Source organism: Triticum dicoccoides, chromosome 1B, assembly GCF_002162155.2.
Source record: "Triticum dicoccoides isolate Atlit2015 ecotype Zavitan chromosome 1B, WEW_v2.0, whole genome shotgun sequence".
Lineage (NCBI taxonomy): Eukaryota > Viridiplantae > Streptophyta > Magnoliopsida > Poales > Poaceae > Triticum > Triticum dicoccoides.
The window spans coordinates 607,388,478-607,408,272 of NC_041381.1; the positions used below are offsets into that span (position 1 = coordinate 607,388,478).

Below are 19,795 nucleotides of genomic sequence, written 5' to 3' on the forward strand. Positions count from 1 at the left end.
ACTTAAATTTGGGTCTGAAATGGGTCACGCACGGACAAAAAACAAACTCTTATCCGTTTGTGACGGCGTGTTGTTTTTTTTTTGAGGGGTAAAGCATTTATTCAATAAAAGAAACAAAGGTCCACAAGTTCCCAATTCACGAAAACAGTCTCGCCTGTTCCAAAACATAAAACAACCTTAAACAAAATCCGGAATCTCATCTGCAACAATCTGCAGGATCGAATCTGGTGGCTCGGAAGGCCACACTTTATTCGTAGCAATGCTAATCCCCTCCTTTGCTAATTCATGCGTGTTGGGGTTCGATCCAAACGCATGCGCGGACCGTGCGCGCTGGAGTTGCTCTAAACGGGCGTTTAGTACGGGGGTGAGTCGGTTTGGTCGCCAAACGCGCGGCGCTCTCGTGTGGTCGACCCGCCGCACATTTGGTGACGCCGCGAGAGCGGGACCAACCGCAGCCGTTGGAATCTGCAACGGAGTTTCGCGCCGGATTTTTCACTCGGCGGGACGCAAGCCGTGGGCCGAATGAAAACCCTCCCGGCCCGTCTGCGGCCCGGGAGCAGCCCACAAGGCAGCGCCCGAAGCGGATCCAGGCCGCCCGCTAGCCTTTACACGCGCCGCGGAGTGTCTCGCCCTCGCATCAAACCCCTCACCGGCGGCGGCTCCTCTCCCCCCTCCACCGTCTCGCCGCCCCCCGCGTCCCCGGGATCTCGGCTCGCAGGCGACCATGTATCGCGCCGCTGGGAGCCATTTTCGCTCTCTCAAGGTTCGACTTCTCCTCCCCTCCCCTCCCCCGCCGTCCTCCCGCAGCCCCGTTGCGTGTCTCGATCCGCTCCATGTGGGCGGACTTAGGTTACATCGGGACTGCTCAAGCGGGCCGATTTGCCGATTCAGTACAGCTATTGCAGATTTCGTATAGTAGATGGGCACAGTAATTTTGCGTATGGACGGAGATCCCCGTGCCGTGTAGTCTGTACTGTGTATTGTTGTGTGCAAAATGTGGAGATGGGTCGGGTTTTGTTATGCTGGAAGCACAACAGCGTAGGCACAGGTGCTGGGAACTGAAATGTCCACCCTCCTCCTACGATTGTGAATGCTGAAAGGATGAGCTGATACATTTTGATGATTTCGTTAGGCTTGCTGTAGACTTTTCTCTCTCAATTATCGTGCAGCGGTTGTGTGTTGTATGTCAAAGTATAGGATTCAATGTGGTCTATAGATTGCTTGGTGACATGTAAGAGTAAGATGGGCGGTCAACTAATGGTATGCTGTCAGTGTCACATGAGTCGATGAATGTGCTGGATTTCTCTTTCTTCCTCACCATTGATTACATACCCTGCAACAGTGGCTTCATTGTGATCAACGGCAATGGAAGTGCATCATCGATGATCCCTATTGATGTGTAGGACTTAGCCTCATTAGTGGCATTGTTCGTCAAAAGTAAACCGTTGGTGATTTAAGGGTTGTTTTGTTCCCAGCCACAACTTGGCATGCCTAACCTTAGGCACGGTACAATTTTTTAGGTGCGTGTTCGGTTTTTGCCACGGTGGTGGCTTGCCACACTTTACTACCTATGTGCCATAAACACAATCTTTTGTCTACTTTTGCCACACTTATGGCTCCAAGTTTGTTAGCTATACTTCCGTGGTAAGCCACACGTCACCTAAGATTAGGGAGCCACACATTGCCTAAGCTTATGTGTGTCTAAGTTAGCCTTGAACCAAACATGCCCTTATTTGCATCTTGTAACCACTCAGTCTGGTATCGGTTTTGTTGAAGTATATATGTGGATTGCCTAGCCCTTTCCATCAGTTCGGACTTTTGGTTGTGTTGGCTAGTGCTTGAAGCTTAACATGGTATCAAGCCTAAGGTCTTGAGTTCAAGTCTTGGCTTTCGCAATTTATCTAAAAATTGTTACTGCCCCCTTTGTGTCCATGTATAGGCCTCTTGAGCCATACCTCTGAGTCTATCCACGTGTTGATTTCCCGCGTCACACGTGAGGGGGGGTGGGGTGTTGAAGCGTATATGTGGATTGCCTAGCCCTTTCCAAAAGTTTTGACTTTTGGTTGCGTTGGCTAGTGCATGAAGCTTAACATGGTATCAGATCTAGGTGTTTTAATGGTCGTTCTGTCTCCTGTAAATCGGACCAACAAAAGTTACAAAACTCATTGTGGTAAAAGAACAGTTCCTGAAGAATTCACTAGAGATTAAAAATAACTAGAAAATATGATCAGGAAGGAAAACCAGACGACCATTGAGAAACCTAAAAGCACTTTCACTATGTTTGGATGTAGACATTGAAGGGCTTGGCATTGTATTGGCTCCAATGCCAAATATCCAAGGACATTGGTATTGAGTATCAATGCCAATTTTGTTGTTTGGCTGTACAAAACATTGGTGGTTGGAATCAAACGGGCTACCAATTCCAATTTTGTGTTTGGATGTAAAAAGCGTTGAATTGTGTTTGGTGGCCTGTGGCGCCTAGAGAAGTCCTGTAGTGGCGGCGGAGTCAGGCGAGATCATGCAGCAGCTCCCAGTGGACCGGCGGCGGCGCTAAAATGAGCGGCGGCTGCACCGCGAAGAGGCCCCGAGCCCTCTTCTTCCTCGTTCCCCCTAGCTCCCCTCTTCATCTGTTGTCTTCTTCCCCGTGATTTCCATCCCTCAGGTCTCCTACATCCCGTCGTCCTATCTCCCTCCAGCAGCACAACCACCATGCCTCTAGGAGGCCCAGTCACGGGGAACTCACAGCTGTGGTCGACCGGCACACTATGCCATGGCCATGGCTGACCACAGCTGGAGCAATACGTCTGGAGAGAGGGGCAATCAGGGAAGGAAGGGGCTGGATGATTTACGGGGTGAGGTGGAGGGTTCTGGTCAAGTCGATGCCGGGGATGGCTGGAGGGTCGCCGGAGAGCGCGCCGCAGCCGGAGGATCGCCGCCCTGTGCGTCTCCTCGGTCTCCCACATCCTCCGGGTCTTTTCTTTCTTTATTTTCTCGTGAGGGAGAGCGAAGGGTGAGGAATGCATCGAATACAGAGGGCTGGGGCAAAGTATTCGGAACGGGCCGGTCTAGTGTTGGGGAGCAGGTTACGATGTCGTGGGCGAATACCTTACCCGAATGCCCAGGCCACCCAAACAGCTGCATTCGGGCCAGGCCAATGCCAAAGCCGAATTCTAGCACCCAATATCTACATCCAAACGGGGCGTTTGGGAAATCAGTGGGGACTTCATCCACTTAACACCTATGAGAAATACCAGAGAAGAGGGAGAGGAACTGGCAACGGTGCATCCCTCTGGTTTCTTAGTGTAGAGGATCAAATATCTGGAACTGCAGCTGTTATCAGTGTCCTTTTCTCTGAACCTTACTTAACTATAATAGTTATTTTCTTCCCAATATTATAAATGTACTCGGGATGAAATTCAGCCTTGGCCGTTGCCATATTCATTGTAGTACTTGTCATCTAAGTTTGCCCATTCTTTGAGTTGTTTTACTCTATATTAATTATTATTGACATATTCTACCTGCTGAGGACACCTCTTTTTTTCCTGATTTTCAGAATCATGGTGCTAGTAGATTTGCTAGCACAAGTGTAGTGAAGCAGTCTTCAGGTGGTCTGTTTAGCTGGCTTCTTGGCGGAGGCTCAAGCCAACTACCCCCTCTTGATGTTCCGCTCCCAGGCATTACCATTCCTCCACCCCTACCAGATTTTGTTGAGCAATCCAAGACAAAAATCACTACTCTTCCAAATGGCATCAAGATTGCATCAGAGACATCACCGGTATTGCTTGATCCTCATTGATGTCACAGTATTTTCGTTCTGTCCATGCCAGTATTTTTCCTAAGGACTTATTTCAGGGCGCGGCTGCATCAGTGGGTTTGTACATTGACTGTGGTTCTATTTATGAAACACCTGCTTCATCTGGAGCATCGCATCTATTGGAGAGAATGGCCTTCAGGAGCACAACAAATCGGAGTCACTTGCGGCTAGTTCGTGAGGTAGAAGCCATCGGCGGAAATGTCTCTGCATCTGCTTCTCGTGAACAAATGAGCTATACCTATGACGCACTGAAGAGTTATGCACCAGAGATGGTTGAAGTTCTCGTTGACAGTGTGAGGAATCCAGCATTCTTAGAGTGGGAGGTCAAAGAGCAGGTACTTGGTCATTTTGATTAAAACTTACAAATATTTTTCCTGCCTTTTACTTACCATGATCTGTATTTCTTCTTGTACAGCTCCAGAAGATAAAGTCTGAAATATCTGAAGTGTCTAGTAATCCACAAGGTCTACTTTTGGAGGCACTTCATTCGGCTGGGTATTCTGGGGCACTGGCGAAACCTTTGATGGCTACAGAATCTGCTATAAACAGATTGGATATTAGTACCCTGGAGGAATTCATCCATGTAAGATTCAGCGATTTGTTTTCCATGCTTTTGAGTGAGAAATTACCCCCTTTGACAATTTTACTTGTTAAATAAATGTAGGAAAATTACACTGCTCCCAGGATGGTTCTTGCAGCATCAGGACTTGAACATGATGAGTTGGTTTCGATTGCGGAACCAATGCTCTCAGACCTTCCTGGTGTGAAACGTCATGAAGAGCCAAAATCGGTGTATGTGGGAGGGGACTATCGTTGCCAAGCAGATTCTCCAGTGAGTTGTTGGCTGATTTGCAGCATTATTCTTGAGGATGTATGCACTGTTACTTTTCTTATGCTTAAAGTTGAATTTCCTGTGATCAGAATACACACATTGCACTTGCTTTTGAGGTGCCAGGTGGCTGGCGCCAAGAGAAAACTGCAATGATTGTGACTGTGCTTCAGGTGCGTAACTAATGTTAAAGTGATGTAATTATTTAGGGCTAACTTATGTTGTTTTTTTGGCTTGTTGGGTTTGCTTTACTCCCTCCTTCCATCTATATAAGGCCTAATGCGTTTTTCGAGACTAACTTTGACCAAATATTAGAGCAATAATATATGACATGCAACTTACACAAAGCACATCGTCAAATTTGTATGTGAAAGGAGCTTTCAATGATGTAATTTTCACATTATGCATGTCATGTATTATTAATCTTGTCAATAGTCAAAGGCGGTCTTAAAAAATGCATTAGGCCCTATATAGATGGAAGGAGGGAGTATATATTATCTAATGCGCAAACCTATTTTTCATATAATTGCTGCTGAAAGCTAAGATAAATCAATCTGTTTGTAGATGCTCATGGGAGGAGGGGGGTCTTTCTCTGTTGGTGGCCCTGGGAAGGGAATGCATTCTCGATTGTGTATGCTGCCGTTTAAATCAATGTTTTCGTACTTATCTCATTACCATACACATGCATACTTCTGTAAGTGACCTAACATGAGCTATACTCTACCTACAGATCTCCGTGTCTTGAACAAGTATGACCAGATTGAGTCATTCTCTGCTTTCAACAGTATCTACAATGATTCAGGTCTTTTCGGAATTCATGCAGCCACTGTAAGCCTCTCATAGAGCATGACTTCTAATGTGGTTATCCTTCTATATTAATGCAATAAACAAAATCAAGAAGTTCTTGTTGATAATTGATAGTACCAGTTCAGATTTTTGTGTGTGTTTCAATATAATTTTCATATGCAACTCAGATACTCTCTTTCCCTTTTCTGAAGAGTTGTTTTATTTGTGCATGTATATTACCTGATGGCACAAGATGAGTGTTTTATAATTACGAAATTTGTCCAATCAGCACATTTTTATTTGCAGGCTAGGTAAACTATGCTTAATACAACAAAGTATTATTAAACATGAGTACCGAGAATTTAGGAAAGATAGGCATACATTTATCGATTTAAGAACAAAATTATGTCCTATATGGTGTAACAAGTCACTATGGGAAACAGTGATGTAGTATTTTGTTAGATTATAATTACTACCCATGCTTCGTGGTCTAAGATTTTCTAGGCGACCTGGTGCTTAATGCTGTCTAGTTCAGTCAGTTACCCGGTCCCAGTCCATTATTTTAAATCCTCTCCGTCCTGAACTTGAAATACGAGTCAAAGGCTGAACATAGTCCAGTGGCGGTGCTAGCAGTTGAACCTAATGATGTCAAAAGCTCAAATAATTACATGTATATAGTATTTGTGTACACATATACAGTAATTTATAGCTTGGTTTTACTTGCTAATTTTTTCCTGTGATGTCGCTTGATATCACAGTCTAGGCATAGCTTCTGTCACTTACATAGTCTACTCAAGCTTCTACAGTTATTGTACTCTTCTTATATGCTCCCCTTGGCTTTGACATCTCATGTTATCATTCTAACAGAGCCCAGATTTTGCATCAAGGGCGGTGGATTTGGCAGCAGGGGAACTCCTTGAAGTTGCAACCCCTGGAAAAGGTTCCTTTTTGTTTTTCATCTCAAGACCATCTGTTTCCAGATTAGATTGACTAAGTTACATTCTTTTTGTCCCCCGTCTTTTACCTCATATAGTTACTCAAGAACAGCTTGATCGTGCTAAAGAGGCTACCAAGGCTGCAGTTCTGATGAACTTGGAATCAAGAGTACGCTGTTGGTTCTCCTGATCAAATCCCAATTTTATGACTTGCTTTTTCTAAAATGCTCTCCACACTACTTTTCCTTTCATACAGATTGTGGCATCTGAAGATATTGGAAGACAGGTTCTGACTTATGGGCAAAGGTACGTGTATAAGAGTATCGTAGTACATTTTCCACAAATCCCTGTATTACGAAATAAATATCATATTTTCCATATCATATGTATGCAATGTGTGTCTTGTTGAACAGTGTAAACAAAAACTAAATTGTTTTCACCGACTACTTTAAATGGTCCATCTAGACCCCCTTAAGAGATTTTTTTTTTCCTCTTATCTTTTTCTTTGCTTTCAACCAAGCTGTGACTAGAGTTATGTCCTTGTCACCTCCGTGCCAGCTATATTCTGCCAGGCTTGTAGTTTCCAATGACGATGTGATGAACTATGAAAGATCATATTGATTTTTTTAGTATCACTGTGGTTCTAGTAGATACTCCCTCCGTCCCATAATGTAAGACGTTTTTTGGCACTAGTGTAGTGCCAAAAAAACGTCTTACATTATGGGACGGAGGGAGTAGTTTTTTATTATGTCAAGTAGGAGTACTTTGCTTGCCAAACAAGTCTGTATAGCCATAGTTTTCTTGTAGGTGCCAATTGACCATTCAGTGCTGCCTAAAACAGTTAAAGCACACAACATTAGAAAGAATCCAGCGACCTTATGACGTGATGATGCCTGCAGCGGTGTCGGTTTTGTTACAGCATTTCTGCAGAACCATTGTTCGTCTTTTGACCATTCATTGTGCATCGTCAAAATTACAGGAAGCCCGTTGAGTACTTCGTGAGAGCTGTTGAGGCGACCACCCTTAACGACATCTCTACAGTTGCACAGAAGATAATCTCTTCACCGCTTACATTGGCATCATGGGGTGATGGTATGTTCCATATTAGAAGTTGAATAACGGCTGCAATGTCCTCCGCAAGCTGCTCCGACTTACCTGAATGCTCTTTTTGCAGTTATCCACGTCCCGAGCTACGAGTCCGTCAGCCGGAAGTTCCTCTCCAAGTGATGGTTCATCGGTCGGCACCTGGACGGATCTCTGTGGTTCGTCCCTAAGTTTCAAGCCTTAGCCCTGCACCAGCCCTCGGTTGGAATAAAATCAGCTACGCCATATTTTTGTTGACTAGTTGTTACAGAGATCAATAACCATGTATCACTCTGCTTGGCATGACCCTTCTGGTGTTTCGTAGTAACATACCATAATACAGTATACTACCGATTTCAACTCCACTTGGGATTTCTTGCCGGAGGAACAGCTTTGGTTAGTTTTAGAAGACAAGATGGGGACGAGCTCTGAAGAAGATTTTGTTAGTATCTACTAGCCTGCCGCGATGACGTATGTGTGCGGCCGGGGCATGCGCGTCGGGATAATATCACATGATACGACACTCGTATGCTCCCATGATACCAATTTGAAAAAATCAAATTTAAACGTGTCAAGAAATTTCTGAAAAAAATCATAGATGTTCTCAACATATATGTCTACAAGCCCTAAAAAATCAGATCCAAATTCGATGTACACATTGAGAAACAAAAAGGATAAATCTGTTGTGAATAGTGTATTTTTTTTACACTATTCATGTTTTGTCTTTATTGACACTATTCATGCTGAATTTGTCTTTTTCGTTTCTCATTGCAGAATTTTAATTTGGATCTGATTTTTTGAGGGCTTGTAGACACATATGGTAAGAACATCCATGATTCTTTTCAAATTTTTTTGACACGATTAAATTTGAATTTTTCAAATTGATATCATGGGAGCATATAAGTGTTGGTATGTCCGTTGGTATCATGTGATATTCTCCCCACTAGCGTTTGCAGTGATTTGTTCGGTTGGGATTCCTTTCCTGCGGCGCAAGGCAAGGTATGCGACGGCGACGCCCTGAATTGAATTGACTCGCGCTACCTGTCATGTAGACGGCGTGACTCTACGTGCGGACTGGTTTCTGTACGTGTACGTGCTTGTGTGTTGTTTGTCCGGGGGCGACGCCGTCACTCAGGCGAGCCTCGGTCTAACCGGCGACGACGCCACCGGGGCCACGGAATGGTCTCAAACCGGCCAAGAATTTGGTTCCAGTGACCAGCTAGCCTATGCAATGGCGGCGTCCCCTTGCCCTTGGTCTCAAACCGGCCAATAACCGCACGTGGTAGAGTAACTAATTTTCAGTCGTGCCGCACACAGATTCGAGGAGTAGATCTGGTTTCACCTGATTGACAAGTCCGTCTCCAAGTGCTGCCGATCCGGACGCAACCACGAGTCATCATCGGCGTCGCCTCGTGGTAAAATAAAACCGTGTTCACCATACCGCAGCACCGCAGGCCGAAACCGCCGGACCAAACCGCTCGCCGCATCGCATCTCCGCTTTCCGGGGTCCCCCACTCTCCACACGCGCCCCGAGATTGTTCCCCGCCCCGCTGCCGACTGCCGACTGCAGACGCCTCCCTCCCCTATACCCGGCATCTCTTCCCTCCCCCTCTCGAGCAAGAAAGAAGCATTCGGCCAGTCATTATTAAAACTCGTCGGCTCGCGACAGCGCGGCAGCAAAGCCAAAACCCCCCCGATTCCTGCCCCGGTTCCGATTCTCCTCCCAGCCATGGCGTCCCACATCATCCTGCCGCCGGACGACGACGACGAGCAGCAGCGGAGGGAGGACGAGGAGAACGACGGCGGCGGGAGCGGGGGCGACGGGCAGCAGCAGCAGGCCGGGGGCAACGACGCCAAGGCGGCGCTGCCCTTCTCCGCCATGTGCGTGCGGATCTCCCGCGACTCCTACCCCAACCTCCGCGCCCTCCGCAACGCCTCCCACGCCAGCCTCACCGACGCCGCATACGTCAAGATCTCCGAGGGCGACTTCGGATACGTCCTCGACGACGTCCCCCACCTCGCAGACTACCTCCCCGACGTCCCCGTGAGTCCCTGCCCCCTCTCCCCTCCCTCTCTACCCCTCCGCTCGACCGCGGCTCCTGGTTTGCTTTAGGTTCGTGATGGGTTCTGTGTGGTGCAGCTTTAGCCAAGCGACTGCCAGTGGGGCTGACCGCGTGAGCAGCGAAATCGTCCAGGCCGGGGGATTACCCGTTTTTTGGGGGCAAGCCTGGCCCCGATGTTTGCGTGGGTTGCTCGATTTGGGATCTCTGCTATGCAGATCCGTTTTTAGGCACTGTGCTGTCGAAATCAAACTCAGACTTGAGAGCCTGCAGTGTGGCTGATTGGTCGGTCACGATTCACAGATAGAGGGCAGCTCTGATGAATACTCCCTCCGTTCCTAAATATTTGTCTTTCTGGAGGTTTCAACAAGTGACTACATACGGAGCAAAATGAGTGAATCTACACTCTAAATATGTCTATATACATCCGTATGTGATAGTCCATTTGAAATCACTAGAAAGACAAATATTTAGGAACGGAGGGAGTACTAGCAAAGCTGTGGCTATTCTGTGGATTCATAGTTCCATAAGCTACTGTCGTTGGCTCTGCTTTTGGGATTGGGAGATTTGATTTGGGTAGTATGGTTGCAATCTGTCAGTATGACGACATCGATACCGGAGAAGTAGCAATCTGTCAGTATGCATTGTCTGGTTGCTTCTCCCTGCCATGTCCGGTTAAATTTGCGACCCAATTTATGAGAATTTGTAGAAGGCGGTCTTTCATATGTGCCCAACCGCGGTGAATTTAATTTGTTTGAAAGGTGAAACCATGATCCATGATAATTGAGCTTATGGTTTGCTGTTTTATTCCTTTTGCAGACTTACCCGAACCCATTACAAGACCACCCAGCATATTCAACTGTCAAGTAAGCCTTGTCCTACATACATATCGTTCCTTTCATCTTCCGCTCTTTGGTAAGTCTCTGAGTATGCATGCTGTATATGTGACACTGGAACTTCTCTTCTTATCGGTATCAGGCAGTATTTTGTCAATGAAGATGACACCGTACCACAAAAGGTATGCAGAGTGTCACTCAATGTTTTCAATCTGATGTTGTGGTCGATGGTGGATTTACAAGTAGCTGTATTTGCTATTACAGGTTGTTGTTCAAAAGAATAGCCGCCGGGGGGTTCACTTCCGTCGTGCTGGACCCCGTCAGAGGGTATGATCACCTGCACCTCGTTTGGTTATTGACTGCATCACTTGCGTCTTGTCTGACAGAAATATTTGTACTTCAATCTTGTTAGGTTAATTTTGAGTCAGACGAAGTGAAAGCATGCATTGTAAGTTGTGGAGGCCTTTGCCCTGGGCTCAACACTGTTATCAGGGAGCTGGTGTGTGGCTTGGCGCACATGTACAATGTCAACAACATCTTTGGAATACAGGTTTGTGCCATACTGCCCTAGTCTAAATGGGCATGTACATACTTGTATCTTTGTCTGTGCCTTCAGTCAAAAGAGACAAACCAATATAATGACCAAAATATACAAACAATCTATGGAGTCTGTGCCCTGTTCTAAACTTACAATGTCAACAAAACCATAGGACTTGTCCCTCCCATAGATGCTTGTAGATGTTACTCTCGCATTTTTGTAAATGTCTATCTAAATTTATCTTTTGTTAAAAGGACTCACCAGGTACCTTAAGATCTCTATATTATGGTCAGATCTTATCAAATATTTCAGATTGCAATGCATCTACTTCTTGACTGGAATCTGTTATATTATACTGAAATAACTATAAGATGAATGACCTGCTGTGATTTTTATTTAATTTCTGTGAAATATTCTTGTCAGATTTTTTTTTCCAGTTTAATGTAGGCGTGAAAATTATATAATCATGTTAGAGCAGTTATTGGCATGTTATGAGTATTGCCATGGTTAAACTTTGCATATGTTTACTTTTGGTTATGACTCGGCACCTGCGGTCTCTTAAATCTCTTTCTTACCCAATTATAGAATGGATACAAGGGCTTCTATTCTAGCAATTATGTTGCTATTACACCAAAGACAGTCAATGACATCCACAAAAGGGGTGGTACAGTCCTTGGAACATCACGAGGGGGTCATGATACAAAAAAAATTGTTGACAACATTCAGGATCGGGGAATTAATCAGGTAAATATTACTGTTCAAATTGCACCACTGTGGCTGGACATGAACTCATACTCTCGGATATTTTGTTTAGGTGTATATCATTGGAGGAGATGGAACTCAGAAGGGAGCATATGAGATCTACAAGGTAATTAATTTATAATGTACAAATATTAAGTCATATAGGCCACCTTTTCATTGCAAGTGTGTTTACCCAGACCCTCAGAACAACATCCTTTACATGACTACATGAATACATTAATGACAGAGATAGTAATACCTAAAAAGTCCATTTCTCTAAGATACTCTATAATGCTCATTCCTTATTAATACAATCAGGAAATCCGGAAGCGTGGCCTAAAAGTTGCCGTGGCAGGGATTCCCAAGACAATAGACAATGACATAGCGGTAATTGTTTACAATATGTTTATTACTTTATTTTCTTGTGCAGAACCGTTTTCTCAAAATCAGTTAACATGCCCACAAATAGGGGGATATGACTCATTACTGATTGCTTGCGTCTTTTGATTATTAGATTATTGACAAGTCCTTTGGTTTTGATTCGGCCGTCGAAGAGGCTCAACGTGCCATTAATTCAGCTCATGTGGAAGCTTGCAGTGCTGAGAATGGAATAGGCTTGGTAAAACTGATGGGTCGTTATAGTGGTTAGTTTTCTGACATATTCTCCATAGTCACTTGCCATCTTGTGCGTGCTATTTTCTTATACGTTTGCTGAAAGCAAATGTCAGATTTATACAAATAGAAGGAAAACTATTTGATAAGTTTTTTGATATATAGTTTTAATTAAACAATTCAACATCTTATTAATTGTATTTGCAATCTGCATACAGAAAAAAAGGGTGCTAGATTTTTCTTTATTTCAGCCACAACAACTTTGCTAACTCTTACATTCTCTTATCATTAAATTCCTTTTCCTCTAATTCAGGGTTCATTGCGATGTATGCTACTCTTGCAAGCCGGGATGTGGTAAGTTGATGCCTTCTATAACTGTGCATGATGTTGCATTCTATATTTTGTTTTAGTTCATTCCTTCTTATTCCTGCATAATTGATTTGATTCCTACCCATTTCTCAAACATTAGTATTAGAATTCTTGCTTTCTGTCATTATTTAACCTCCATGTAAGAGTTACTTATTTTTTCTTTGGATGTCTGATTTCCACAGGATTGCTGCTTGATTCCAGAGTCTCCGTTTTATATGGATGGGGAAGGGGGGTTGCTTCAATATGTAGAGAGGAGGCTGAAAGAGAACAAACACATGGTTATTGTTGTTGCTGAGGGAGCAGGCCAGGATATTATTGCCAAAAGCATACCCGCTTCAGATCAGCAAGATGCATCTGGAAATAAGCTGCTTCTTGATATTGGTCTCTGGCTGACTCACAAGATTAAGGTATATACCGGCATTTTCTTGCCACTGGACTTGATTCCATTCTCCATGACTTAATTATTATTGCTATTTACTAGAAATTGTGTTGCCTTACCTGTTGCATGGATATTTTAGGGTGTACTCGGTTTACTTACTCATCTCATTAATACACTGTAGGATCACTTCAAGAGCAAAAAGATGGAGATGACGATCAAATACATTGGTAACATATTGACTAATTGTGTCTACTTCACAGAGGACAATGTTCTAAAACAACTTGTTGATCTGTGTAGCACTAGGTTAACAATAGTCTTATCTACATTCTGCAGATCCTACCTACATGATCCGAGCTATTCCGAGTAATGCAGCAGACAATGTCTACTGCACACTGCTGGCTCACAGTGCCATCCATGGCGCAATGGCGGGTTACAGCTTCACTGTTGGGATGGTCAATGGCAGACATGCCTATATACCTTTCTATGTGAGTACCTTGAAGTGATCTTGTGCATTAGAGTAGGAAAAATCGTGCTTACTTAATATGCATATATAGCTTCTACTCCCTCCCTAAATATATGTCTTTTTAGAGATTTCACTATGGATTGCATACAGAGCAGAATGAGTGAATCCACACTCTAAAATATGTCTATATACATCCGCACGTAGTCCACATTGAAATCTCTAAAAGACTTATATTTAGAAACAGAGGGATTAATGGGTAGTTCAGTTGCACCCTATGTTCCTATTTTTCTCAGTTCCTGCAAGGGCTGACATTTGCCACCTGAAGGGCATGGTAAAGATATTTTAGCAAACATAATTTAGACCATTTAGAAGCGCTCTACCACATCATCTGTTCTCATGTTAAACACGATTTTAGCATAACACGAAAAAAAATGTCATTTTGATTGCAGAGGGTGACGTCCACACGGAACAAGGTGAAGATCACTGACCGGATGTGGGCGAGGCTGCTGTCGTCGACCAACCAGCCAAGCTTCCTGAGCCAGAAGGACATCGATGAGGCCAGGGAAGCCGATAGGCTGGCCAACAAGCCGCCGCTGCCGTCTGTCGCCAACCACAATGTGGCAAAAGCCTTTGACCAATCTGCATCGACTTCGTCCAACGGCGAGATATAGTAATGCGTTGGTCTGTTACTGTGTACAGTAGCTACTTCTATCCTGCTGAGAAACATGTGCCACGCCGCCATGCCACGAAGTTTTGCTTCCTTATATATCTCTTTGTGTAGGAGTAGTGCACGTATGGATATTGTTCAGGTGTTCTGTGAAATAAGCGGTACTATTGTGCTACTATTGCTGACAATGTTCTTTAGGACCTGTAATGAACCGTTTGTCCACTTTTAGGATATATCTTTATCTTTATCTTTATCTTTACCTACTAATAAACCAGCGATCGTTTCTGGTCGTACGTCGTCGGCCATTTTGCACAAAAGTCCCCCTGTTTTCTAAGAATTCAACCCGCCGTCCCTATGTAAGTGGATCTGAAAAAACGATTCATTTTTATAGAAAAAAGCCCTACGTTTCCAAGAATTCAGCCGCGACCCTGTCTTCTATCTTATCCCTTTTCCAGCACAGCGGGGCGGTGGTGGGCTCGCGGGAGACGGCGCTCGGGCGCCGCATCAGGCGGCGGAAGCGAGGTGGGGAGGCGGCGTTGCGCTCCAGGGATGCAACAGAGAGGCGTCGAGGCGGCGATGCCCTCGAGCGCCGCATTAGGCGGCGACATCGAGGCGGGGAGGCGGCGCTGCGCTCCGAGGATGCAGCAGCGAGGCGTCGAGGAGCCGCTGTGCTCGGGTGCCGCATCAGGCGGCGGCAGCGAGGCAGGAGGCGCACGGGGAGATGAAGGAGGAGAAAATGGAGAGTCGGCCGGGGCACGGACCACAGCGGCGCAAGCTTGCAGGGGGCGATGGCCATAGCAGGGAGGCGGCGCTACGCTCGGGCACCGCATGCCTCCTCTGTATCTCCTTTCTTTCTTCCCCAACTCCTTCTCTCTTGCACGTCGCCGTCTTGCTGGCCACGCAGTAAAGAGATCGAGGAAGAGGCGGGAGTCGGGTCAATCGATCTGTCGCACGACGGATGCTGCACTCCCTTTTCCATCTAGCAACGGGCCGCAGAGGGAGGTGGAAGAGGAGCCACAACCTCCGAGCAGGATGCTGCCGCCTAACACGCATCTGACCATGAGCTGGAGGATAAGGTATTCACCTCTAAAATCACACTTCTGTTTCCCCGTTTTCAACTCAGATATGGGTTGCCAATATAGCACTCTCACTTGGATTTGCACATGAGAGCAGTACAAATACTTGCACCGAACTGTATGATTTGTTGAGCCAAGTGTTGAGTCTGATATGGCATCTTTATGCTTTCAGAGAAGCGCATCTCTGAAATTCACAGTTTTAAACCCAAAGAGATACATCTAGACAATGCTCTTCTTGTCTGACTTTAACTTAGTTGTATAAGTATCCTATGCTACTATTTGTTGACCAGAATTGGCTACCAGGTTGGAGATTTGGTATCGGATGCTGCTCCAAGAACGAGGGGCCAAGGTGCTGAACTAACAGCAGGGGGAGGATGATTCTTCAGGTAACAACATAGCCCGTCGACTAGAGAATTAAGTTAACTGTTTGCTTTACTTGAAGCTCCAAATTGTAGTTATTTTATTCGTTCACTGATTTGGTATAATCTTAATCTAGGAGGATTATCACTGTATGATATGAGATACTGAAGTTTAGCAATGATAAAAGTCTGATGTTGAATGGTTCTTTTCGGAAGTACAGTTGTAAGATCTATGATTCTAGCTTCGACCTTTAACTGGACAGTACTAATTGGACATATAATTGATGATTTATGCACAGCAAGATATTCTGTTGCTTTTAGTTCTTCAATCAGATTCATCTAGCCCTTTGTTGACTTTCTAATTGTTCCACCCTCTACCTCTAAAACTCAGAAATCAGAGAAAGGTCATTGGCAATTTGGCATATCCCTGTCACTGGCGAAGGTTTGCTAGAGAGGAAGAGGACCAAAATCATTTTTTCTATTGTTGGGGGCATACATAATACATATAGATAAATTTGGACCATTTATAACAGAGATTTCTTGCCAAAAATATTAACTCTGTCCAGCAGTGGGCATTGTCAAGGTAATAAAAGGAATTTGCTGAACCTAATTGAATGAAAGAGGGATGGCTAATCCGATTGAGAACCTTCTGTAACTGAATAGACTTACGAACGATAACAATAGTAAATAGTTCCAATTAACAGACGTTGTTTGATTAAAATACTAATTTAAGAATTTGGCGAATCTATAATTCTCTACATAATCAGTTAGTGTATTTTTGATCACCGGGTTATCCTAGACCACTTGGGGACAGTATCATCAATTTCTTGCATACTGCAATGCAAGTTTTAAAAGCCAGTTTCTTATGTTTCCTATTATCTTTATGTTCACCTAACTGCCAAGAATCATAAAGGATGCACCTAAGGAGGTAGATTTTGTTTTATGCATTTTTTTAAGTGTACAGATGCTGCAACTGATTAACAAAACATTGTTCAACCTTCTATGAGTTTGCCTAGGGAGCTGCACAGATTTGGAACAACTTCCAGAACATGCACCAAGCATTTTGGTCAGGTACCACTAAGCTGCCAGAGCAAGATAGCTGGGATGTCAAGTCCCTAGGGCAATGGTAAATCTCAAATTGCCTGATGTTCGATGGGAAGCATCAGACAATACCAATGTCCAGTAGTAAGATCTGATTGTGCAGGTGGTCAAGCCAAGATAAGTGTGCGTGCATCACCGTTTAGTCAAGATTTAGAAAAAGATGATGTCTGCTATGATAGTTTCCAGAATAGTTTGGCCCTTGAGACACTTCCACTGTATGCATGTGTGTTCCTTTTTTTCCAAAGATATGCATGTCTATTGATTATTATTGGAATTGGTTCAACAAACAGTGCATATGTGACAAAATTACTAAAATATACTGACCGAGCCTGATAATATGACTAATCCATACAGTGGATATGCGCCAATGCTCAAATTTTAAAAATGAAGGATTCAACTTTTTTGGATTATTATTATTTGTGAACTCGCGAGTATGCCTAGCAATCGTAAAAAAATATATAGTTCGACTTAGTGGTAGGTTCTGCAGTAGTCTTGCCTTGAAGGTTCCGTTCATAGTAAAAATTGATATGTCTTTATGAAGTAATCTGAGCATTTTGTTGGTTGCAGGTCAACTTTGTTCTCCAATATAGGTGGTGTATGTTTGTGCAAAATGATTATGAAAGGACTTCTGGTAACTTTATCTTTTGTCAAGGTTGTTTACTTGGTGGAGCAAACTTCCATTTCCTCTGAACAGGTGAACATGACATGTGTGATGGCTGTTAGCCCTAATGGGCTTTAGACATGTATCTGAGGTTTCGTTGGCTGTGAACAAGTAGGGTCAACGAGTCGAGCAGATCCTGGACCATCACATGAACACATGAAACAGGTCGATACCGGCAGCTTTTGGTAACCATTCTAAGATCTAGCACCTTGATGCAAGCCAGAATAGCCTCACTGGATCAACATTCCCGGGAATAACAGAATTGGTGAACCAGTTGACACTTGATCTTAACTAATCAGTTAATTAAACCCTGAATCTGAATGAAGGGCTCCTTGGTTAATTTTTTCACAAGTAGTCCAATGATTCAGGGGTTTAGACTTTAGTGTTTTTGGATTATTACGGGGCAGCAACCCTGCTTTTGAGCACATCCAAACAAATTGAATCAGGGTCTCTGCTTTTGGTTGTTCAAGTTTGTGGTAAATCATTATGAACAATTGTGTTTCCGGTGGCAGCTAAATACATTGGTAGATCTGCACCATACTCTGCTCCTATTGATTGATGATCACAAGTCACAACCCAATTTTAGATCTATTTGATTTGTTTCGTTTAGTGTTGGATGGTGCAAATTAAAGAAAGTGTACTATCATTCATCAATTTACTAAATCTGGCCTGAATGCGCCGTTGCCTGGATTTCTAAATCTTATCCAATTATCTGGTCATCATTTCCTTAGCTGTTTGACTGGAGCACATTCTCTTGATTGAGGAGATGAATCTAACTGAACCTTCTTAGCTTAGAAACAAAAGTCATTCTTTCGATGAACCGAGAACTATTGCGGTTAATTTGTCAGCAATTGTGTTCCTTCTGTACTTTAATTCTTGGTCTGTGTTGAGTTGGGGGATTTTTACAGTCTGACAACAAGAATCTTAGACAGTCTGAAATTAGTTGTTTTTTGGATTATCAAGTGAGAGAGACATGGTCCTTGAGTTGCTGTACCAATGTATGTTTAGGGTTTAGTGAGATTTTCTTCCTGTAAGGTGCGGTTCTTGGGGATAGATAAAATACCAGTCACATTCAATTTGTTGTGAAGTCTACCATTTTAGTTCAAATGCCACCTTACCAAAAATAGAGAACACTTTTGCCACTGGAGTAGGATAACAAACATGAAACCAGTTAATCAGTGTATCATAGATGACTGCTTATTTCTAAATCACCAGGGCGCTCTCCCTGCAACGGAACTACTTGGGCGTCTTTGACGGCAACATGCTTGATACTGAGGCTGAAGACTAGCATGGTTGATGAGCTAAAGTGGCGGGTGGAGCTGGACCACAAGTCCACGACGCTCGTGTAGAAGGATCACGTCGGCGGTGGCGGCTGCCCAGGCCATGGCCATGATCACCAATCTGCAGGAGGAGAAGGTGGCGATGCGGACGGAGGAGTATCGATTGGTCATGGAGGAGTAGAGTGTGTATGATTGTGATGAGGCTGAGCGTCTGGCTGCTGAGAAGTGCTTTGTTTTGGGCAAGCCAAAATACTTGAAAAAAAAGAGAAAATACTCTTCCCAACTAAGCAACCAACTATTTGTAAAAGTTCCTAAAAATGCTCTAAAAAAACTATATGCAAAAAAAAAACCTAACACAGTAAATATAGTTTTAAAATGTTCACAGTTCTACATATGTTCACACTATTTTTGTTTGAAAAAAATATGTTCGCACTTTTTAAAAAAGATTCAAAATTCCCAAAAAAGTTCCATTTTTACTAAAAATATTTCCATTTAGAAATGTACAACAAAAACAAAATATGTTCAAAAAAATATTATTTTTTGAGAAATGTTCGAATTTCGTAAAACATAAATATTCTAAAAAAAGTGTTCCAATTTTAATGAAGAAGTTAAGTTTTATTAAAAGTAAGAAAGTTTCCATGTTTAACCTTATCATCGGTGTTTATTGAAATTGGATATAAAGATGGTCCACAATGGCACATGAAGCAGGTTGAGCTCATTTTTTCGCCCGGTGCAACGCACGGGCATTTGTACTAGTATATATATGTTCTTCTTTTGTTCTTCTTTTTCTGTTGTTTTCCACGCCCGCCATGCAAATTTGTTCTTCTTTTTCTGTTGTTTTACTTTCAAATTGGCGGGGAGAGATACGAGGATTGTATGAAAAGATTTGTGTTGTCAATTTTGCTCTTTGAGTTGTTTCTACCCCGGATTCCCATGTTATTTTGTCGTTGGCGGAGGTGGTGTATTGCGGCTGACTGTATCCTGCGATTTCTTGTAATCTGGTCAAACTGTGTAATTAAGTTGCGTGTTTTTCAGTGTTGTTTGAATTGCTGCCGTATGTGTAGTTGAACTGCTGCGTCTCAAAGTTGTCTTACTGTGCGTTGACATCGGAACTGGCTTCGTACCGATACCTCTGCACTTTGATTATAAAGCCCAATCCCTTTGTCACTGGGGGAGGAGGGACAGAATAACCGCACTGCCGCGTTA

At 43.7% G+C, this 19,795-nt stretch overlaps 2 protein-coding genes and 1 long non-coding RNA gene across 5 annotated transcripts; all 3 read left to right on the forward strand.

Annotated features, from left to right (window-relative positions):
• Positions 1-599: 599 nt before the first annotated feature.
• Positions 600-7,812, forward strand: LOC119349066 (mitochondrial-processing peptidase subunit alpha-like). The gene is made up of 13 exons (XM_037617072.1): positions 600-763; positions 3,554-3,775; positions 3,853-4,149; positions 4,230-4,397; positions 4,479-4,646; positions 4,736-4,816; positions 5,208-5,274; positions 5,374-5,471; positions 6,297-6,369; positions 6,463-6,533; positions 6,621-6,670; positions 7,344-7,456; positions 7,539-7,812. Exons 1-13 carry the CDS (start codon positions 725-727, stop codon positions 7,589-7,591), a joined length of 1,500 nt encoding a protein of 499 aa, XP_037472969.1. The 5' UTR covers positions 600-724; the 3' UTR covers positions 7,592-7,812.
• A 1,182-nt stretch (positions 7,813-8,994) lies between these two features.
• LOC119349067 (ATP-dependent 6-phosphofructokinase 6-like) lies at positions 8,995-14,365 on the forward strand. Its single transcript, XM_037617074.1, has 14 exons — positions 8,995-9,491; positions 10,327-10,373; positions 10,486-10,525; positions 10,608-10,670; positions 10,756-10,893; positions 11,467-11,625; positions 11,696-11,749; positions 11,941-12,009; positions 12,137-12,266; positions 12,548-12,588; positions 12,786-13,010; positions 13,164-13,209; positions 13,316-13,467; positions 13,895-14,365. The coding sequence occupies exons 1-14, from the start codon at positions 9,177-9,179 to the stop codon at positions 14,114-14,116; spliced, it is 1,701 nt and encodes a 566-aa protein (XP_037472971.1). The 5' UTR covers positions 8,995-9,176; the 3' UTR covers positions 14,117-14,365.
• A 245-nt stretch (positions 14,366-14,610) lies between these two features.
• Positions 14,611-18,985, forward strand: LOC119349068. Of its 3 annotated transcripts, none has more exons than XR_005169207.1 (4): positions 14,611-15,188; positions 15,492-15,574; positions 16,564-17,342; positions 17,425-18,985. It is a non-coding gene; the product is annotated as an uncharacterized LOC119349068 (long non-coding RNA). The 3 variants fall into 3 exon arrangements; XR_005169206.1 differs by having other exon boundaries at positions 16,564-16,771; positions 17,216-18,985; XR_005169208.1 differs by having other exon boundaries at positions 17,216-18,985.
• Positions 18,986-19,795: the final 810 nt, after the last annotated feature.